This window comes from Castor canadensis, chromosome 8 (genome assembly GCF_047511655.1).
Source record: "Castor canadensis chromosome 8, mCasCan1.hap1v2, whole genome shotgun sequence".
Taxonomy (NCBI): Eukaryota; Metazoa; Chordata; class Mammalia; order Rodentia; family Castoridae; genus Castor; species Castor canadensis.
In genome coordinates, this window is record NC_133393.1 from 26,770,890 (window position 1) to 26,795,574 (window position 24,685).

General features: G+C 35.4%; 1 protein-coding gene across 1 annotated transcript; it reads right to left on the reverse strand.

Annotated features, from left to right (window-relative positions):
• Positions 1-20,837: 20,837 nt before the first annotated feature.
• LOC109703029 (olfactory receptor 14J1-like) lies at positions 20,838-21,800 on the reverse strand. The gene is given in 1 exon segment (XM_020188244.2): positions 20,838-21,800. A coding segment is annotated over 1 exon segment (963 nt).
• Positions 21,801-24,685: the final 2,885 nt, after the last annotated feature.

Here is a 24,685-nt window from a genome sequence, read left to right on the forward strand (position 1 = left end):
TGCTGGGTCATATGGTAGGTATATAGTTTTAACAGAAATGGCTGAACTGTTCTCCAAAGTGACTCTGTAATAGGTAGCAATGCATTATTCTTCAGTGAGGTTCAGTTCAAATATCTTTTGCATTGTTAGTCTTCTTGTTATTGAGTTATGCAAGTTCTCTACATTCAAGATATAAGTGCTTTATCAGCCACCCCATTCTTTCTGTGGCTCTTTTTTCTTATATTAAATATTGAAATCAAGTAATGTAAGTTATAAAATTTTGCTCCTATTTTTCAAAGTCATTTGTGTCTTAATGTCATTTGGGTCCTTTGTATTTCAAAATGTCAGAGTTGCTGGGATTTTGATTGTAATTACATTTAATGTATCAATTGATTTTCAGAAAATTGGTTACTGACTATTCTCACATATAGATGAGACTATTTCTCTGTTTAAAACTTATTGTACTATTTTACCTATGCAGATGGTATTTACTAGACAGATTTTGAATCTATTTTGTTAAATATTTTTTATATTTAATGGTATTTGGTATTGTCAAAAGTGATACTTTGCCATTCCATTTTGCTATCAATTTTATCCACCACTTACTCATTTTGATGACTGTGTATTTGGTACTAAAATGTAATTTTCTTTTTATCTATTTTATTTACTCAGATGTTATACTATTCTATGTTTTATAAATGTTTTGAATTATTTGTTCAAGCATTTTTATAAATGCTTAAAATTCTTTGTAAGATAATCCAGCTTCTCATTGTTAACATTATTTATCTTTTTCAATGCAAATTAAAAGGTTTTGTGATTCTTTGTAAAATGAGTAATTTTGAACTGTATCCTAATTGTTTTGTAATTTTATATTATAAGACTATGAGTTTTGAATGCTACAATGTAAGATCCTGGGTTTTGCTTAAATCCTGTAGAGAACATTGAGGCCTTTGTTTTAGCTGGTAATTAACATGGTTAATGACAAATGGTTTCCTTTTGTTAATTGTTGTAGTGATTTTTAGCTCAATATTAAAATTACTTTCTATTTTCTTACATATTTTTACAGTATGTCCCATTCAGCCATTGGTTTGTGATCTAGAAGTTCTTCTTTTAAGATTTTTTGCTCTGCTATTTAGGATTGTATGTTTGCATGTGCACCTTATTATCTCTCTATTATCTTTCTGGTCAGATCTACTTCTGTAGGATTCTTCCATTTGGTTCTCCATCTAGTGATCAGAGGCTCTAATTACCTGCTCTATCATGAACATTCTCAACTGCACTCACTGTTTGAAGAAGCAGAAGAATATAGAGGTGGGGAGAGAGAAGGGAGCAAAGGAGAGTAACACAGAGAGAGGGGGGGTGGGGAGAAAAAGAGTGAATATAGTTGGGACTGACCCCACCCAAACGGAAGTGTAGCTCCACAGCATGAATTGTTGGTTTCTCCTCCATCAGAGTTTTTACTGTCCTGAGATCTTTTCCCACTACTGCTCCTGCTAGGACCAAACGGAATGAGTATAAAAAACAAAATAGAAAAGGGGGAAAATGAGACTTAAATTGCATCATCTTTTCCTTGGGTATTTGGGCTGAGAATCTTTGGACTTTAACTGTAGCATCAGGTCTTCTGTTGTTCGCCAGTCTGTCAGTATATCCTGCAGATTTTGTACTTGACATCTTCTATAACCAAGTGAGCCAATTGCCTAAAATAAATCACACATAAACACACACACACACACACACACACACACACAAAATTTTGTGGTTGTGCCTTTGGCATCCACTCCCCTAAGGGAAGCCAGGGTTGGATTTGCAGACTGTTTCCCAGTTTTCTCAGTTGTCTTTCTGTTTCTCTGTGCTTTTCAGTTTCCCTGTCACCTGTTTTATTGCTCCAATGCTCTTGATGTCTTTCACTCTTCAGAATATACTCTCTCTTTTGTTACTGTGACTCTTCCCATGCATGCTTCTAATCCCTGTTTATAGACTGAGGAAGAGAATCATAGTGATTAATTTGACTCTTACAAATATAATAATAGAATAATTTCTATAACAGGGGAAATTAATTGTGAGTTTAGAATAAAAAGATGCAGTTGTAGAGGAGGGAGATAATTTCTTTTTTCTGTTTTATCATTTTTACATTTACTTACATGTGTATACATTATTTGGCCACCTCCCCCTGGTCCCAGCAGACCCTGTTCCTCCCTTTTCTTTGATTTTGTAGAAGAAAAAACATAAAAAATAATAAGAAAAACGTGGCATTTTTGCTAGTTTAAGCTGCAGATAGTTGTTACAGGGAGATTCCTTGTGTTGTTTCCATGCATATGTGTATTACAACCCACATTGGTTCATCTCTACAGACCTCTAAACTACTTCCTGGTCCTCTTCCTATAGTGGCCTCTGTCAGTTTAAGATTGTGATATTCATTTCTACACAGTGAGCACATCAACCACATTCAAGTTTTTGGTTTTCTTTCCTTTCTCTATCCCTCCTATGTGTGGTCTCCCCTTATTGTGTGACCCATGTCCAATAATATTACTGCATTTGTTTTAGGTCTATATGATGCTTTCTTATAAACTAATATCAGTGTCTTATTTTTATTTAAAATTTTTCTTTTCTAGCCCCAACTCTCATTTTTTTGTATGCTCTTAAGTGTTATGATTAATACTTCATGGACTGGAATAGTTTACTAAAACATCAAATATATAATTTTACTACATATATCTATATTTGTGTATGTTTAGATTGTCATGTAACTTTTATGCATACATTTATTAGTATATATAAACTTATGTGTCTAGCTTTTCAAAGCCACATGAATTTATGGATAATCTTATAACAAATATCAGACTTAAGGATATAAACCCTAGTAAATTGTGTTCATCTATCACAAACAAATACCATAACTTATGAATAACAGTAAATTGCAGAAAAGCATGTTATACTATAGAACTGAACAAATTATTTTAAATGCTTCAACATAAATAACAAGTGGAAAGAACTTCAGTGCTAGAATATAAGGACTATTCCTTAAAGTTATGTTACCTGAATTACTCAATTTGTAGTTTAATTTGAACTTTTCATTATGGTAGACTATAATAATAATTCTCTGGTACAGCTAAACAAAAAACTAAATAGAATAAATGATGGACTATGACTATATGTAGAGAAAATGTAAACATATAAATGTATTCATTTATCATATTATTTGTTATTCTCATATATGTATACATTTTGATATATGTATGTATATGCACATACATATAGTAATTATTAATAGGATTCCAATTATTATTCATTTTTGGGTTAGGGGCTTTTATAGAAAAAGTAAATACCCTTGAGGTTTTCTACAGTGTCATCATTTTTCAACAGAAATGACTATATTTTAAGCGTGAGTGGAGCTTTGTGTGAGGTTTCCTATTTCTTTTTCCCTCAGGTGACCTTAAACTTTGAGAAAGTGTATCTGAGTATTGTTTGTTAAGTAGCTCACCATAAAAGGCCTCTTGCATGAGTAATTGCTAAAGCCAAGAGGTAAAATTGATACAGAGTACCAGTAACTACCTAACCATGCTGACACCTCTGGAAACAACCTTGAGAATGATTGTTGTGTATGTCCTGATGGATCATCTTGCTCCTAAGAGAAAAGAGTTTTGAGGCACCCAAACAATTATGTACCTTGCTAACCTTGTTAAAACATTTATGACATTTAATAATGCAATTATCTGTAAACTTTCTAATAAGCTCCCAAGTGACCCACTATTATAACAAGAACTTTCTTGACAAGGCCAGTTTCCAAGAGATCATTTTTAATTGCATGAAAATTTCACAATGATTGCTTTAATCATCTACTGTTTGCTCTGTGTATAAGCAGTAGCTGTCTCCAGGCACAGGTCTCAGTGAACACATGTCTTTGATGCAGATTAACAACTGCTATAAACAGTAGTCTTAGAAAAGGTATTCTAGTTACCTACTCTTTACGTTGGAACAAATAATTCAAACCACAATAATTTTCATTGTTTGTTTTGTGCTTAAACAGGTTAAAATAATCTAATGAAGTATCTAAAATATATTGATTCAATCCTTCACTCTTTTTTAATATTCCATGAAAACAATAAACCCTGCTGCTGGTTTCAATATATAGTGTATAATGGTAGCTAAGAACATAGATTTAGAATTAGATTGTTTGAATTTGAACAATTTTTCATCACTTATGTCAGCGACCTAAGGAAAGCTAATTAACAATTTAGGTGTCACTTGTTTATCTGTAAAGATGATAGCAATAGTGGCCCTCTCACGTGGCTACTGTGAAAGTCAAACAGGTTTGAATATATTAACTACATTAAGTGGCATCACACATAACAAACATCCAGTTAGTAGCTTTCATCATTCAGCTATCCTATTAACTGTTTTCTCCTCTACAGCTATTTTGAAAGTTACATTTGCACTTAATTTTTAAAATTAAGTTCATTTTGCAGAAAAGAAAATTCAAATTAAGGAAATCATAATGGTCTTGACTCACATTGTGATAGTATTTAGTGCAACTTCAAGCCCAAGGCTTCCAACTACATACCTGGTGGTGTGTCTATCACTTCACAGCTATTTTACTTTATTAAAATGTACTAATTGTACAAAATAGTAGGTTTCAATATGACCTTTTCTTTTCTCTTTGGCAGTGTTGGGTTTGAACTCAGGGCTTCACACTTGCTAGGCAGGAGCTCTACTATTGAACAACTCTGCCAGCCCTCTTTGCGTTGGTTATTTTTGAGATAGAGTTGCCTGAATGGACGTGGGTAGTGATCCTTCTATTTGTGCTTCCCTGTGTAGCTGTGATGACAGGTGTGTGCCATCACACCCAGCCATTAGTTGGGATGACGTCTGGTGAAATTTTTGCTCAGGTGGCCTCAAACCATGATCTTCCTGACCTCTGGCTCCCAAGTGCCTGGCCTTGAGCCACCATGTTTGGCCTCAGGTCTTTTTTAAAATTTAGAGTCTGCATTGGAGAGAAAATATGATATCTGCATTTCTGAGTCTGGATTATTTTTGCTTAATATGATGATCTCCAGTTCTATCTGTTTTCTTGTAAATAGCATGACTTTGTTCTTTTTGCTGAATAATACTCCATTGTGTGCATAGAAAATGTGTATATCACAGTTTCTTTATCCATTTTTTTCATTGATGGGCACCTAGGCTGATTTCATAACTTGGATATTGTGAGTTGTGCTGCACATGGTTGTGAGGTATCTCTGTTATATGTCAAAACTATTTTCATATCCACTTATAGTTGCTGGTTATCTGAATTCATTCTGATGCTAGCAGAGTTGAAAACAGGATGTAAATCTGCATCTGTAAAAAATAAATACTGACTATTTTGTTTCACTTAAGTTTATTCAAATTTTAAAATATAATTGCTGGTTTGCGTTCACTTATGCATACCTATCTGTCTTTCCCACGGAATGCATGTAAAAGCTGAGCAACATGCGTACAGAACACATTTGAACAAGTTGAAGCACAAATATAAGCATGTGGATTGAAGGAAAGTATCAGAATTTAGATAAGCACCAAATTGATAGTGTTTCCATCCCTACCCCAGAATCCCCAAGCCAAACATAACACAATCAGAAACAGTAAAGTGCTACAATTACCATTGTAGTACAGGGTCAGAAACCTTTAGTAGAAGCCCTCTAACTCTAGTTCAAGTAAGAAGAAAAGGAATTCTTTATGTTCAAAGAGAGAATGAGGAATGCCAAAATTTGTATCACAAAGAGACCAACAAACAGACCAATAGAATTTGTGGCAGGACGTTAGCAATTCTAGCCTCAAGATACTCTACATTTCCAGCAAGACTTAACCCACTACAGACATTTTGTGTGACAGTGACTGCTCCTGTGTGGCAGGCTAACTTCAGAGTAGAAAGACATTTTGTTACTCCCCTTGTCTTGAAGAGCTATAGTGAAGTGCTATCTTGTGAGAGAGCCAAGTGCTTAAGACTGAGCTATGCTGGAGACTTGAAAACAAGGAACAATCATGACTCAGGGAGTCTTGGGACATGTTGTCATAGTGTCTGAGTGAGAGACAGCCTTGAGAGGTGGTTATTTAGAGGGAGAGGGTATGACATGAATTTACAGAGACCCTTTTTAAAATTAGCATACAGTAGCTATACAGGGAGTATACATTGTGACATTTACATATGTGCTTAGAATATATTTTAATTAGATTCACCCTCCCTTCTATTGTTCTCCCTTTTCCTCCCTTCCCCCTTCTTAGAACAATTTCAACAGGTTTCGTTATTCTGTTTTCATGCATAGGTATAAAATACATCCACCATATCTATCCCCCATCACCTTTTCCTAATGCCCCCCTCCTCCCACTGCACCCAGCCCCTGAAGAGGACCCATTTTACCTTCATATCCTTCATTTTTAAAAGCAAATATTCAAAACCCAAGGAGTTTCACTTGGGCATTTCAGACATGTGTATATTGTGCTTCAATCAGACTAACCCCTTTCCCCATTAGTTACTCTTTCTCTGTTACCCTGCTCTCCAGGTAGCAGGGAACTTGGGTAGTGAAAGGTACTTGTTAACCATGCTCTTCCTGAAAAGCAGTGGGTGCTATTGCCTGAGAATTGCAGAAAAAGAGCACCAAGCCCATGGCTGACAGAGTGCTTGGCCTCTGGGAACTGCGTCTGTGCTATGTTAGTTTGATACCAGGTGAAAATGAGCTCAGATCTGGCAAATAAAGTGATTTCCCCGGGCTCTACCCACCCCCACAAGGTGGGGAACTGTGTGGGGTCTGAAAGCACTGAGATCAGCCACCAGGAGCTGCCTTCTAGCTCTATGTGTTTGCTGTGAGGTTGGACAGAGCTTTGAGCCTCGGACCTGTGCAGCACATGATTTTCCCCAGTCTCATCCTTCCTACAGGGTGGTTTGACATCTATTGGCTTTGGTATGAAAGCACTGAGTCTGGCAGCCAGAATGCAGGAGTCCCTCTATTGTGGCAATATAATCAGAGGAGAAACCAAGCAACACTCGGAGGAGTGGAGAACTCAGATTTTAATTTTACGCTAGCGGGCCCAGACGTATACCTGTGTCTGAGCCCCGAACAAAGGATTCACAGGATATTTAAAAGGCAGTGCAGGGTATCAGGTTACAAGGAATGTGCTCTCCCATAAAGTAGGGCTAGTAGTGGGTTAGAGACCTAAGGTTTAGATAAGAACAGCAGGGGAGTCCTGCTTTGGAAAGTTTATTTACAAGTGGAGACAAAGAAAGGCAGGAATGGGTGCTTATCTCTGCATGGTGCCTTTCATCTCAGTCCTGAACTTTTGCATGGCTCTAATGGGCAATTCCTCACAGCTCTGTCTGAGGTTACAGCTTTTAATTGACAGTTTACCATGTTTTACAACCCTGTTTCAAGGCTATCTTCCTCTTCACCTCAATTCTCCTCTACTAGTACAAAACTCAGAGATCTGTTTACTATCCCCAATTCCTGATGCATTCAGGGCACAACCCTAAGCTTGGACAATTGCTGATTCTAAAGGCACAAACCAGAGGGGGGCATTTGTGGTGCAAGTGGGAACCTCTTTAGCACATAAATTTCAAAGCCCCTTCTATCCAGTTATGACTCCAGTTACAGAAATAAGGGAAACATCTAAACTGAAAGCAGTCCCACTCTCAGTTCACATGTAGCAACAACTTGTACACTAGGAAGTACAAGAGATTCCAGTTAGTTTTCCTCTGTCTAAATGATACTGGGATCAAGCCTGCTGCCCTGAGCACGTGGGTGAATGTCTGACTACTGAAATATACCCCAGTTCAGTGGTGAGAAGCTGCACCACTATGCAGCCACTACACAGTCCTACCTGAATGTTATGAATACATAAACTGAAAGACTATGGTTGATTAAACCATCTAAACAATAACTTGGCCTCAGACTCACAAATCCCAATCTAGAAACACAAGAAATATGAACAAAAAAGCAACATTACTCCTTCAAAAGTCACTGTCTCCATAATTATGAGCACTAAAGCGAGTAAATTAGATGGAAATTCAGAAAAAGAATTCAAAGAATGATTATAAGAATGATCAATAAAATTAAAGAGGACACAGATAAATGACTGAATGAATTCCAAGAGAATACAAATAAACAGTTAATCAAATAAGGAAGACAATGAAGGACATAAAAGAGGAATTCAATAAATGAAAATCTCAATAAGTAAAATAAAATCTCAATTGAAAAATCTTACTAGTAGACTGGTCAAGTTGAAAATAAAATATTAAGGCTTGAAGATAGATCAGTTAGAATTTTCAGAAAAAGATAAAGTAGGAATATAAAAATAGTTCAACCTCCATGAAAATCAGTATGGCTATTCATCAAAAAGCCAAGCAATCTACTATACCACTGTTGGGCATATATCCAAAGGAGTGTAAATCATATGCAAGAGGGATACCCATCACAGCACTATTCATAATCATCAAGTGATAGAATCAGCTTCAGTACTCAAAAACTGATGAATGGATAAAGCAACTGTGGTATATATGTGCAATGGAGTATTATCCATCCATAAAGAAGTATGAAATTGTGCTATTTGTAGGAAAATGTATGAAACTGGAGATCATTATATTGAGTGAAATAAGCTAAACTCAAAAACCTAATATCACATTTTTGCACGTATGTTGAATCTAGATCTAAAAAGATAAAAATAACAATAATAATGGACTTGCGTATAAAAGGAGAACTGTTGGGGGCTTCAATGGGAGGTGGAGGGGAAACAGAGAGGATACTTGGAGGGTGCAGAGGATCAAAGTATATTATACATATATGTATAGAGACAGTGCAACAATCCCTCCCCCAAATTGTTTTAAAAGTGGGGGCAAAAAGAAGGGGTTTAAGTGATTATAATACAAGGGGTAACCTTCCTCAAAAAGCAGTAGTAAAGAATCATCAACAAAGACAAGACCAGGACCAGATGGATTCACTGCTGAATTCTACTAGGCCTTTTAGGAAGAACTAATATCAATGCTCCCCAAATTATTTCATAAAATAGAAAGGGAATAAATGTTAACAAAATCATTCTATGAAGCCAGTATTACCTGGATACCAAAACAGATAAGGACACAACAAAAAATTATAGACTAATTTCCTTGAGGAACATAGACACAAAAATTATCAATAAAACTCTTGTGAACTGATAAAAATAACACATTAAAAAGGTTATACACCATGGTCAGGTTGGTTTTATTCAGGACTACAAGGATGGTAACAACATACACAAATTAATAAATGTAATAAAACACATTAACAGGATGAAGGACAAAAAACACATGGTCATCTCAATAGATGCAGAAAAAGCCTTTGCTATAATTCCATATCCTTTCATGATGAGTACATCAAGTAAACTAGCTGTAGATATGCATATGTGAACAAATCACAGTGAAACCTCTGTGCAATTATTATATGATAATAAGAAAGAACCAAAAACAGCATTCATTTGGTGGAAATGAATTGATGTGGTAAAAGATGAGAGAAAGATGATTCACATACTCTTCATATATTTTAGAAAGCACGAGCTGTCTGTAACTAGCTCTGCTGAAATGCATGAATTGAACAGATATTGGTTTTAGTCACTGAGTATTTGGATGGTTCCTTTTGTAACAGGAAAGTTAATAAACAATAAAATATGAAGTCTACAAAAACAAAACAAAATTTTTGCCCATTACCCTTCTTTTTTCAGGATTTGGCTGGTGGCTTTAGCCAAACCAACATGACAAGAAAAATAAGGAAAATTCATAGGTGGTTCAATGGTAGAAAAATATTTCTTTAATCATATAACCTATATTTTCCTGCATAGAAAATCTCCATGAACCAACAGGCAAAACATTTAAAAATCACTTAGCTCTAGCAAATTTCTAGGCCCCCAAAGAAAATCTATTATTTTTTTGTAGTACTGGGGTTTGAACTCAGGGCATACACCTTGAGTCACTCCACCTACACCTTAAGTCACTCCATTTTTTGTGATGAGTTTTTTCAAGATAGGGTCTTGAGAACTATTTGCTCCAGCTGGCTTGAACAGTGATTCTCCTGATCTTTGCCTCCAGAGTAGCTAGGATTACAGGTATGAGCCACAGGTGCCTGGCAAGAAAATCTATTTCTACACACCAGTAATGAAGAGTGAAACGTAATCTAGAAAATATATTTCAGCACTAGCAAAATAAAAATATTTGGAAATAAATTTAACAGCTTACAGAAATAACTTTCCAATAATCATTATGTTAGTTAAAGTCTTTAAAAAGACCTAAATAAATATAGGCATTTGCTTTGATAATGGTTAAGGAGTTTATTTATGTCTACTTCCCCTTGTTGTTATGTAGATTCAATGAAATTCTAAATAAAAATATTTTTTAGGATTTATTGTACTAATCCTGAAATTTATACAGTGGTGGAAGAGTGTACAATATCCAAGGAATATTTGAAAAAGAAAATGGAGGGACTTCTCCCAGTAGGAGGCTAAATCATAATGTTTAACAATTAAGATGGATAAACATGTAGATTAGTGGAAGAGAACAGAGCAACTGGAAGAGATCCTAACATACACAGGCACTCCATACAGTAAATGGTACTGGAACATTGTTACATTACAGATAGAAACTGTCACATCTAGGTAATAGGCCACCAAATCTGTCAATATCAAGGAAAACACGATACCATGAAGTTTAAACTTCGCTGCAGCAGATACCTTTATACCCTGGTCAACATGGACAAGGAGAAGGCAGAGAGCCTGAAGCAGTCCCTGTCCCTAGGTTGGGCAGTGAAGGAGTTGAAATGAACCAGACACACAGATTTGTATTAAAATCTTGAAAAGAAAAAAAGAAAAGGGCTAGTGGGAAGGGCCAAATGGTACAGTGCTTACCAACCAATATGAGACTCTGTGTTCAAACCTCAGAACCACCAAAAAATAAACATAAAAATTAAGACTAAAACCACTTACAAAAAGTGAATTATAAAAAGAAAAGTTTATACAGACACAAAATCTACCTGACTTCATAGTCAATAGTCAATTATGAGTAGATAAATAATTAAATAAGTCCAAAACTTCAAAACTTTTAAACATACCTATAAGAGATGGTTTTTAAGCTCTTGTCAGTAGGAAATGACTTCCTGTAAATGAAGTCAGAAAGGAAAATGCTTATTTTAGTAAACTTTACAGTCTAAAATTAGAACATTTACACATCAATGGAAATATATAGGAAGTAGAATATCAGACTTTTGAATATAAGAGCAATGGAAATGAATGAAGGAAAGAATAAGAAGTATATGATGATCTCAGTAGGAACAAAAGAACAAGATTTAATATTATTATATATTTTTAAATTAATTTTTCTTTATTTATCTTTTTAAAAATATTGTACTAGGGGTACATTGTAACATTTATAAAAGTTCTTACAATATATCACAGTTGGATTCACCCCCTCCTTCATTCTCTTTTGTTCTCTCCTCCCATTCCTGGAATAGTTTCAGCAGGTCTCATTTTTCCATTTTCATTCATGAGTAAATATTTCTGCCATATTCACCCTCTTACGCCCTTTCCTTATATCCTCCCCCTCCCAGTGATACCAGCCTCCAAGACAGTACCTGCTTTGCCTTCCTGTTCTCTCTTTCATAGACCCAATACTGTTTTATTTAATTCCTTATTTCTTATGATTTTTATATAAATTACTTAAAGTAAATGAAAGGAAAGAGCCTCTGATCTGGATGCTTTGAAAACAGTTCTAAGCTGCTTTCAGAGGTCAAGAAACAAAGAAAAAGCCTACCTGAAGGAATACATCCTCACTTCTCCACCCTAGTCATATCTTACCAGTATAATCATGTCCATTTTCACATCAAAATGGAATTGTGTGATCACATGTAGACTTCAAATGTTCATTTAACTTCTTCATGGATAGACTTGAAGGTTATGGATATGTGACAATTTACACACTGTGATATAATAAAATACCATAGACTTTCAACTCAAGAAGGATATAAGCTGGTGATGGTGGTTTACACTCTAGAGGCTGGGCAGGATGACATAGGGGCCTTGAACCCAGCCTGGGCTACAGAGAAACACCTTGTCCCAAATAAACAAAATGCAACATAACAAACCAAACAATTAAACAACTGAAATGAAGGATATTGAATGTGGTGTGGTAAATGGATGTATAAATATGTATGTGTTGCCACCAAATTTTCTGTTGGTCTGATTTTGTCCCTATGACAACTTTCTGAGAGAAATAATTTAATGGAGAAATTTCTCATCTTGGCATATGTGTTTAGAAGTTTTATTCAATGGTCAGTTAGCCCCATTATTTCTGCCCACTATGGGGCAGAGCATCATGGAGGGAGCATGTGTTCAAGCAATTTGGCTCAGCTCATGGCACACAGAAGGCAGAGAGTGAGGAAGGGGCAGAGGACAGGATACATGTTTCTAAGGTATGCCCCCAGTGACTACTTCATTCAACCCAGCCCCACCTCCTAATGTTTCCATTGCCTCTCAAGAATGCCATCAAATTACATGGATTATCAGTAGATTAATTCACTTATTATCTCAGAGCTCTCATGACCCAATCCCTTACCTAAATCCTACCTCTGAACACTGCTTCCATTAGGGACCAAAACTTCCATATATGAACCTTTTGGGGATACACTTCATATTCAACCATAACAGTGCTGATAATTTCCATGGTAAAATCAGCAAAATGAAAAGTCTCATGAGGAGAAGTCAGTAGACACTAGGTGAAAAGTTCCAGGTGTCCTATCTTTGTAGATTCACACAGATGTGCCTAATTTTCCCAAAAATTATATGTGAGTTGTAAAAAGGGTTATCAATCAGGGAAGCTCATCCAAGTCTTCATGGTCAGGGATTTAATGATGGGTCAGTCATATAGGCCAAAAATATCTGTGTGGCTGATTGCAGGTACTCAGACTCTAACCCAGCAGAGCAAAACCAAGTGCTCACTGTAAGTCACCTTGCTAGTGTAAACATTCTGTTCAAGGTGGTACAGTGTGATGCATGGAATGAGGGATGAATATAGCTCCAAGTTATACTTTGCAAATTTACTTTTAGGGATCCGTAAAAGTACCTTTGTGAAGATATACATTTAAACATCATTTATGATGATGAGGAATTCAGATTTTCACCAATAGGAGAATGGGTATAGTAAACTCCTATAATTTATGTTGCTTTGGCATCCATTCTTCATCCTTGTTCAACATTAAAATACAATAGGAAAGACTTAGTCATCCTTGATGTAGGTTTAAATTTTCTATATACTCCCAGTTCTTCATTGTGGTGGATTCAGATTCATGCTGTGTACAACCAAGGAGGTTTGTGACAACCTCCTTATGGGACACATAGGCATGATTTACTTGACAAATTCCACTGACTCCATACCCCACATAGACAGTGAAGATATGCTATGGTGACCACCCTCAGGCACTGCATCACCTCTTGGAAATTGACCTTTCTTGCTCTACCCTGCAATTAGAACTCCATATGTGAATTCTGATTGTATAACCCTGGACCTCAGCAAAGGTCCTCTGTCTTTCATTCTCTTCTCACTGGTTGAGCACTCTGCTATTTGTGAATGTCCCTTTAGCCCCCATTAATGCTCCTCTTCTCTCATGAATGTGAAAGTAATAAACTGCTTCTTTTATTTCATGTATTTTTTTTTTGGTGTATTGTTTCCTCTATGTTCCGCTTGACCAACATGTACCAGCATGACTTCCTTCCTAGGTAAAGCTCTCCTAGAGAGTGGCTCTTGTGGCAGGAATAAAGTGGACACAGGTCATACAATATCTATAGGGGTATAGGTTCTGCTACAAACAAGTCTCTTTTGAGAGGGACAAATGGTCACAGGTCAGAAACTTAGGCATTAGCCTCTTCACTGGAATGAAAAGTGTAAACATCATAACCACCTCTCCTGCAGCCTTGACAGCAGTTCTAGAGTTTATACATACTTCCTAGGGACATACTTAAAAACAAAATTGGAAAAGATACAAAAATTAGTATATGAAACAATGAGAATACACCACATGGTGACTAGACAAAGTGAGAAATACACATTGTAACAAACATAAAATTTAACTCAATATGAATCAGAGACTTAGTGTAAAAGCCAAAACTGTGACTTTCAAAAAGGAAACTTAAAAATAAATCTTTGTGACTTGAAGGTAGATAATCACTCTGGAAATCAATGTGGCTTTTACAAAGTATTAAAAACCTAGTATATGAATCCAACTATTATATGTAAGTCAGTCTACAATAGAGACACTGCACACTGATTTTTATTGCATTACTGTTCACAATAGCTAATCTATGGAAATAACTTGGATGTCCTACAACTGATAAATGGATTAAGGAAATATGATTATATATATGGTTTTATTCAACCATAAGGAAGAATGAAGCTATGTGGTTGAAAGACATCATGTTAAGTGAAGCAATCCAGGCTCAGAAAGACAAAGACTGCATGCTTTCTCTCATATGTGGCAGATAGATCCAAAAGATAAACATATAACAAAACAAAAATGATCATATACAAACTGATACGTCGAAGATGTTTGTAGAACTACTATATGGAATTTGGAGGAGGAGGGGAAGGAAAAGAGAATGATAAGAGAATCAACAATATCGAAATACATTACTTACTGATTGGTTGGCTATAGGGTATAGAGTATTCAATGATATGAACTGAACAAATAGGTGGGCAGAACAATTATTTATTGAGATGAAAACATTGAGAATGAACAAATAAATGTAAAAGTGAACAGTGAATCAGGAAGTCTTCCAAAGATAATTTTTGGTGTATGTCCCTAAGGCTAAGCTGTCAATTATCTGCTAACTCTTTCCTTACTGGTACATTGACAATATCTGGGTGGTTAATCATGTTAGAATAGGATCATTCTTCACAAGTAGGGCATTCTGTTGATTTGCAGTTGTTCATAGGAGCCAAGGATATTTTTCTTTTAAATTATCTAATTCAAAGAAACAAGAAATTCTATAATATAAATTAGCTTCATTTAGTACAATTTTCATCTTTCCACTGAGACTTTAAAAAATCTCTCTGTGAGAGAAAACACTTTACGTAAATACATTTTAGCATTAATAATGCATTCCACTGAAAACTCTGTTTTAGAGGAGATAAAACCAAAGAACAATGGCACCCAGGGAGACACAATAATGTATTAAACAGAGAGGAGATGGGAGAAAGCAGAGGAGGCAATTCTACCACACAGCATGAAGCCAAGGAATTAATCACACACATGTACCAGTGAGTGTGGTAGTGCTCCCTCCTGAAATGGGAACTTTTGATCTGATGTCAAGAACCTGAATAACTCCTAAGGTTTTTATTATTTTTATCATTTCTCCTTTGAGTTTATAAATTGAACAATAGTGACCACCATCAAAGTTTCAATTGAATTGTCCAACAATGCAGAAAAAATGATAAAGCAGATATAAAAATTAGAAACATATGACATGATTTTGTACTTAAAACTACAATAAGAAAAATCAGTTAATTTGAACTAACTCCTACCTACGCCAAATTAAAAAAGAAAATTATAAAAATCCATAAAATTTTTAGTATCTTCAAAAATTTACCAATACTTAGGATAAATGCAATAAAATATTTTCTAAGTCTCTATCTATCCAAAACCCTTTTAAAAGTAAATTGAAAAAGCTTCTGCACAACAAAAGAAAAGGTCTCTAAACTGAAAAGACCACCCACAGAGTGGGAGAAAATATTTGCCAATTATACATCAGACAAGGGACTGATAACCAGAATATACAGGGAACTTAAGAAACTAAACTCTCCTAAAATCAATGAACCAATTAAGAAATGGTCAAGTGAACTAAACAGAACTTTTTCAAAAGAAGAAATTCAAATGGCCAAAAAACACATGAAAAAATGTTCACCATCTCTGGCCATAAAGGAAATGCAAATCAAAACCACACTAAGATTCCACCTCATCATTGTTAGAATAGCCATCATCCAAAACACCACCAACAACAAGTGCTGGCGAGGATGTGGGAAAAAAGGAACCCTAATCCACTGCTGGTGGGAGTGCAAGCTGGTGCAACCACTCTGGAAAAAAATTTGGAGACGTCTTAAAAATCTAAACATTGACTTAACATATGATCCAGCAATCCCATTTTTGGGGATATACCCAAAGGAATGCAACACAGGTTACTCCAGAGGCACCTGCACACCCATGTTTATTGCCACACTATTCACAATAGCCAAGTTATGGAAACAACCAAGATGCCCCACTACTGATGAATGTATCAAGAAAATGTGGTACTTGTACACAATGGAATTTTACTCAGCCATGAAGAAGAATGAAATCTTATCATTTGCAGGTAAATGGACAGAACTGGAGAACATCATTCTGAGCGAGGTAGCCAGGCTCAGAAGACCAAAAATCGCATGTTCTCCCTCATATGCGGACTTTAGATCTAGGGCAGATGCAGCAATGTGGTTGGACTTGGATCACAAGAAAAGGGGAGAGCACATACGGGAGATATAGGAATAGGTAGAAAACCCAAAACATGAAAGCGTTTGATGTCCCCACTCCAGAGGAACTAATACAAAAACCTTAAAATGACAGGTTATCATGAGCAGGGGATCAGAAACCAAGGTAAAGATCAGTTAGAGTTGAATCAACATGGGTCGTAACACATGGGTACATGAAAGCAATAGTAGGAATCTCTCTGTATAGCTATCCTTAAAACTAGAAAAAATGCTTTGTCTTTCTTACTATGCATATGTCTTTTCTTCAACAAAATCAGTGGTAAGGCCAGAACGGGACCTGCCTGAAACTGAGGAAGGGAGGGAGGGAATAGTGGGGGAGGGGAGCAGGGTGGAAAAATGACCCAAACAATGTATGCACATGTGAATAAATAAACAAAAAAATTTTAAAAACGTAAATTGAGGTTTTAGCATTTTCATAAGTTAGATGTTTTAATATTGTTGAAATGTCAATTCTTCTCTAATTGATCTGCAAATTGACTGTGGCTGCCATTAAAATTCAAGTAGGTCTTAATTTTATGGAAGTTGATACCATGATTGCATGACAATATGAAATGTATTGGTCTAAAAGTCACAACCTGAGAACGTATCCTTCACTTGATAGTGCAACTCATTATAAATCTATGATAATTAAATAGAACAGTGGTACAGAAGAGTTTCTCTGGACCCATATGCATATGCACACTGGCACCAGATTTATGGTAAACATGACATTGCAACATTGTGGGACTCCCCACAGTCTTCCAATAAACTGCGCTGATGCAACTGAATAGTGATACAGAAAGAAATCATGTTTCCTTCCTCATGCTTTTCATAAAACCAATTGCAGGTGTATGTAGAGCTACATGTGAAATAATAAAACTTCCTGAAAACATACAGGAGAACAACTGCATAACCATGGAGTAGATAAACATTGATTTGTTTAGGGCAAAAATATATTAACCAGAAAGATGAAGATCAATAAATTGGATTTCATTGAAACAATTTTAAGTATTTGCTCATAATTTATGATAATGATTAATTTTAAACATTCAAAACTCTCTAAAAGTAAATATGAGTTTCCATTAAATATTTAAAAGAGTTACTTATATTATTTTTTTGGAAAAACCTAATTGCATGGACTACAGGAGGTTATCATGAAATATTAGAAATCTAATGGCAAAAGTATTATTTATCAAAGTGTGAGCAGCAACTAACTGGTACTCTGATGGTAATATGTAGTGTTCCTTATACATAGAACAAAAAATTTAAATATTGACAAGACAAACATCTAACATAAAATTTAGAAATAAAAATAGGATATTCTCAAATAAGTGAAAGAGATATAATTATATAAGAGCAAAAGTTTTCTTTCCCAAGTTATTATAAATATCACGTCTAAAAAATGTTTAAGAATTAAAGCTAATGATGCATAAATGAATGATATGCATGGAAAGGGGTTATATCCACAGGTAATAGGGAACCAAAATTCAGAGAAAATAAATTGTAAAACTTTATGCTAACATGTTTTAAAATTTAGTTCACAAAAAAATCCTGTAAGTAATGTGCATAATAAAAATGACTACATAAAATGAACATTAATAGTATTATTGTGGAGCCTAATAAACCTTTTCTGATGAGTCATAAAACTTAAAAAATTTTAATCCAGTAATATTCCAGAATAAATAGAGAAGCCCAGGCTCCTTACTATGGGCCACCTGTTCTGAGGAACTCCTGCTTTGGTCTTTGTGCTTTCTGCTTTCTCTGCCTGGAATGCTCTTAACCAGATGTCTCTTAGCTTCTCCTTTTGTTTAAGATTTCCACTTATCTGTGATGTTATTAGTGAAGGATTTACTGTATAAAATATGAATTTTCCTGCACTATCTTACCTTCCCTCTCTCTTTAGCTCTATATCATTGGTTACACAAAACAAAGCTCATGTTTATATACTTATTTCTTGATGGTCTCTTGCCCATGACAGAATATGCTCCATAGAAATACAGACACTATAATTTGCCACTCACAGATTTTTAGTTGGCATTCAAATAAATTTAGATGAGTAATGATGGAAAGAATAAATGATTATCTTAATAGATATATTAAATTAAACATATTTAGGATGAAAGAAAATGTGAAATGGGAAAGTTACTGAATTTTGGGAAGCACAATATTTCCAAATAAATGTATATTTATATGTTTTAAATGATTTTCAATCTTAAGGACAGACATGATATTTACTAAATTGAATGAGGACATTAAAATGTATCTATGGGAATAACAGAAGACAATGAAAATACTTTCTAGGATGAAAATTGGCCTTCTACTCAAATCATGCAAGAATCAACAAGATAGTACTATCTAATTAGCAAAAATATTGCAATAGAGCCAGGCATGGTGGCAAATACCAGCATGTAATTTCAAGTAGTTGGTAGGTGGGATTGAGAGGACTAAGGTTCAAGGCCACACTGGACAAACAGTTAGAGAGACCCCATTTCAACCTACATGCTGAGTATGGCAGCATGCCCCTATGATCTCAGCTATGTGGGAGGTATAGGAAGGAGGATCACAGTCTGAGGTCTACCTGGGAAAACACATGAGCCTATATCCAAAAAGCAAGTAAAGCCAAAAGGTTGGGAGCCTGGTCCAGTGGTAGAGCACCTGCCTAGCAAGTGTAAGACTGAGTCCAAACACTGATACTGAAAATTATTTTAATTATCTCAACAAAGATTAACAAAAACACATAGGTATAGAAATACAAACTGACATGCTTTTTATCCAACTCAGTAAGCTCATTAAAATCATAGCTCAATGAAGGAAGTATTTCAGAAATTGGGTTGAAATGTGTCATTGGCGTATAACTCAAAAACAAGTATAATTTATGTGTTATTGAAGACGGGTTGAATAGTTAATAACAGAACTATTCTGTCTTGATAAATTAGACTGGTTAAGGCTTGTTGCCTCAGTCATTAAAACTCATATTCATCTTAATGGATATATGGTTTGTATAGAAAATAACTTACAGAGAATTGAATTAAAGAATTGAGAAAACAATTTTGCCATCATAAAACACAAAATTATAATACCTGCAAAACTTTTGATAAAATAGAGGAAAATGTATAATATGGGAAATAAATGAATGAATATTACAAGCATATTTAATCTCTTGAACTATCAAATGTTTGAAAAAATTAGAAAAGTTAAGCTATTATTGATATAAAAAAATTCCCCACCCTTTCTAATGCTGTGTTCATCTAAGGTATTTTTGTGTTCCTAGAAACTGGTGTGATTTCAACCTGCCAAAAGTTCCTCTATAAATAAAACCATGTGAGATGTAGAGAATATGCTACAGGGCCATCCATCACTCACAGTCATGTAAATGATTTAATCTGGTTGGAAATGAATACGGTCAAAGTGAATTGACAGTTGAACATTTTGTACACTTGGAAGCAACAACACCATTATCTAGAATTATAAAAAAAACTTCAAGCTTTAGCACTACGTATAAGAGTAAAAAATTGGGGCTCTAGGGGATGAATATAATAGAAGTGCATTATATATGTGTTTGAAAACAACACAATGAAACCCACCAAAAACTTAAAAATGAGGAGGAAGGAAAGCGGGTAGTTAAGAAAGAGGCCTATAGATTGGGAGAATTTGATCACAGTACATTATATGCAATTATAAATATAACAATAAATCCCTTTTTTTACAATTAATTTATGCTAACAATTTCTAAAATGTAAGAAATTGAAAATAATGATTATATATAAAATAGCTGAATTGTGACATTTACTTTAATATAAATTCTATTGAGTACTGTGCATCAATACAATTTGCATGATTAACAATGTAGGTGTACATTACATACAAACTTGCATACAAGTTTGTACTAATATTCAAAATTGGACTGTAGAGAGTTAAAAATTAAATGAACATTTGAAATTAAATGGTTGAGTTGAGAATTAGGACTTGTTTGGTGGGAAGAATTGTAGGTAAGTATTATCACATTTTGTTTTTATTATTATAATATTGCCCATGCAGAGGTATTAAATCATGTGCTGTGATTGTCAGTGTGTCTGTCTATTGAGGGTGTGTGTGGTTGTGCATACATGTATTAGGAGGAGGACGTATGTAGAGGGTCTAAATTAGAAATTTATGTAATTGATTATTTCTCCTAATATTGAAGAATAATCCATGGCTTTAAGAACTGAAATGATGAGGGAATCATATGAAGAGTTTCTACAATGACAAATATTGCTTTATTTTAATTCCACATGTTGAGGGAATTCTAATTAATAAAATGCTCCCTGTGTATAAAATTGGACAGTCACTAATGCAACAGTAAAAACGTTTTTTTTTCAGTGAATTCTCCAGCCAACAGAAGCCTCCCTAAAGCTTCCTTCATTGCCTCATTCCTCAGGCTGTAGATAACAGGGTTGAGAGTTGGGGGTATCACTGTGTAAAAGATAGACAGCATAAGGTCCAAAGCATATGGAGAGTCTGAAGTTGGTTTCAGATATGCACATGCTCCTGTGGAGATTAAAAATGAAACAACAGCAAGGTGGGGCAGTCAGGTGGAGAAGACCTTAGACCGACCTTCAGCAGAGGGTATTCTTAGCACTGTGGAGAATATGTGGATATAGGAGAGGGCAATGGAGATGAAGCAGGCAAAGGCAACCACAGAGAGGAAAGCAGCCACTCCAATTACTCCCATGTAATCACTGGAGCAGGAAAGCTTGACCAATTGGGGGACATCACAGAAGAACTGGTGGATTATTTTGGCTTTACAGAATGTGATAGAAAATGTTGCTGTTGTGTACAGGATTCCAGTGATGCCTCCACTTAGCCACACAGCTGTCACAGCCAACTTACAGTTTCTGGGATCCATGATGAGCTCATAGTGGAGTGGGAGGCAAATGGCTACATAGCGGTCATAAGACATCACTGTGAGTATGGCCAGTTCAGCTGATGCCAAAGATGTGAAGAAGAAAACCTGCAGGATGCACTGGCCATATGAAATGTAGCTATTGTCTCTCAGTGAATTGTCAATAGTCTGGGGGATTGTGACAGAAATAAAAGCGAGGTCCAGAAGGGAAAAGTGCTTTAAGAAGTAATACACTGGAGTTTGGAGATGTGGGTCCACCATTGTGATGGTGATAATGACGAAGTTATTTACCAAGGCCAAAAGGTACATGACCAAGAACAGGAAAGCATGGAAGATTTGCAGCTCACGATTGGCAGAAAATCCCAAGAGGAAGAATTCACTCATTGTGGTTTCATTTGACTTAATCATTTTGAAAGTAAAAATTGTGGTAACACCTGGAAAATAAAATGATTTGGTATATGCAGTAAAAATATACTAAAAGAAATTATTCATTTGTTCATCATTGTTCACGTCAAGAACTAATGTTTAAGGACTTATTGTTTTCCAGCTGTGCATCTGGTGTTGAGAATCCAAAAGTGAAGATACATTTTTCTTGTATGCATGGAGATTAACTTTGCACTAGTAAATCAGTAGTAACCCATAAGGGAAACTTAGGTCAAGTCACAGCTCCTGTCAAGGAAAATGGTTGTGTTTACTGCATGAAAAAACACTATTTCATTTCCACAGGTGAATCTCATTGATTTTGTTTAAGTAATCAACATGAATGCTATGATGGGCTTTGATGAGGTTTCTGAATACTAGATGGGCTATGTTTCTGCTGTGTGTCATATTATTTTAGCAGACACAATGACTTCTTAGAGGAAATGTGATATTGGAAATTGAAGCATGGTTTAGCTATGATGATGATAACCATTTTTTTTCCTAAAAAATTAAATGGACATTTTATTAAAAGGCTCTGTTATTGAGGAACCCAGGGACAAAATTGGTAGTGTTATTGCTTTTTTAATTATTGTTTTCTTTAGTGGACATTTTATTAAAATCAAGAACAAAATTACTTTTGCAAAGGAAATATGTGCTACTCTCAATTTTGGCATTTATTTTAATTATATAGGATATCTAGCAACTTCCTATTTCAACATTCATTTTATTATTTAACTGCTATTTATGTAATTGTTCTTCAGGTGAAGCAATCAAATAGCTATTGACTACTTACTATGAACAAAGACATTTGCAAGGTAAGCAAGACATTGATTGCTCTGAGATTGTTTTAAAAGTAGACAGAAAGTATTCAAGTGCCTAGTTAAAATGCTTTAGAAAGAGAACTGAGGTATAAAGCAATCTACATTTCAGAGAAATGGGAAACTAAGTTTTAGTTCATGATGCAGAGTTTTGATCTTGGAAATAACCAAGTAGTCTTCCCTCACTAGAAACTACATCAGTATATGAGGTTTGATGTGTGTCAGTATTGACTCTTGTGTTACTGCAAACTTTCAGTGAGAATTAGGTAGAAACTGGCAGAACTGCTGTATGTCATTTGGAGAGTTGTTTTAAGTATGTAAATATCACCAGATCTTTTTTTGTGGGCATTTGGTAAATCATATTCTTAAAAATGGTATCAGGGAGAATTTTAAACCTTGATGTCAGTGTTGGGTCCCCATTCCATATCAGTCTGAGAGATGAATTTTTCCATATATTTCCAATTTTTCTTTTTGACAGTGCAGACTTACTTTGCTCTGTCTCACATCTTTTTTTTTTTTGTAAGAACAAACATAACACATGAGCATTACATTTCTGTAACTCACATCTGGCACCAGTTGCTAGCTTCAAATTATGAGAAAATGGTTACTAAATTTACTAAAATTTTGAACTTTTGTTTTAGTTGGAATATTTGAAAGTCTCTTGGCTCATATTCTATGAATATGAATCACAAATTTATGCTTCCCTCAAATTTATTATTTGTGTCAAATGTATAGCCATCCATGGCTACTCTTCTATTAACAACAGAGACAATTAAAAGAAGTGTGTTACAGAAGCTTTACCTATGTACACACATAAAACATAAACACATTTTAATTTACAGGTTTTCTTTGAATAGCACATTATTGCAATACATTTATATGAATAAAACATATGGATTTCATCTATCTGCTTATTTTGGGAGAGAGAAATTTCCTCCCTTGTTTGAATTTGTCATCTTGTTTTCCAAACTTAATTTGGAAATTATAAGGCTTGGTCTGTCCCGTCCTGTAGGACACATCAGCGTGGGTAGCGAACCTAGAAGGGGAAGAATGAAGGGACAAGAGACACGAAGGAGACAGCAAGACAGGAGTTCTGATCAAGCTGCAAAATTTTATTGTTCATACAGGGGTATTTATGTGCTGAGGGAGTGAGGGGTATGAGGAGGTGCAGGCTGGTTGGCTGGTTCTGCTATAGGGTGCCCGTTCGCGCCGGCGGCAAGGTAAACTCCCGGAAGAGAAGCAGGGACGGCGCCATCTTGTGCTGGAGATGGAGAAGTTGGGACAAACAACCACAAAATGTTCCAGGGCAAGGTCAAGACAGAATGGCTCACAAAGGGAGCCTTGTCTCCGACATTGGTCAGAATTTTGATACAATCATTTCTTCTTTTCTTATCCAAGATTGGAAAACTCACCTCAGGTGTTCTTAGTGTGTGGGTAGCTATCAAAGGTGACCATCAACTTCTGACATGGGTCCTCTCTAGTTACACAGATTTTAAAAACTATGTTGCTTTCCCTGGAGAAAAACTTTCTTTCAGGCTTTCTTTGAGGTATGGGAAATGTTTTGAAGCAGAATTCTGAACTGAATGACAAAAATATTATATGTTTGTATCACCTGGGACTTGAAGTCATTAAATTTTCCACACAAATGGGGAATGGTTTGGTAGGCTACAGGGTTTTGTTCTCCCTAACTCAGTGGGTCTTAACTTTTAGTAGACATGTGACTCACAAGGGAGAGCTTGTTAAAATGTTAAAACTCAGGGACCTAGGACTCACACTCAGAAATCCTGATGCAGAAGGTCTCAGGTGTCACCCAGGAAGGTGACTGCCTGCCAGGCTCCCACATGCTGCTTCTGGTCTGAGTTCTGCATGTGGAGAACTACTTTGCCAGCTGAGAAGTAAAGCTGAGAAGCAAACAGGAAATACTACATTTTTTTTAATCATATGAGTCTGTAATTTCAGGCCTACTCAGAAATAAATGTTCTGTTTGTTTGAAATTGAATCTATGTATAGAATCTCAGATTTTGGTCATCTGTTATGGTAACTAAGGAGAGTAAA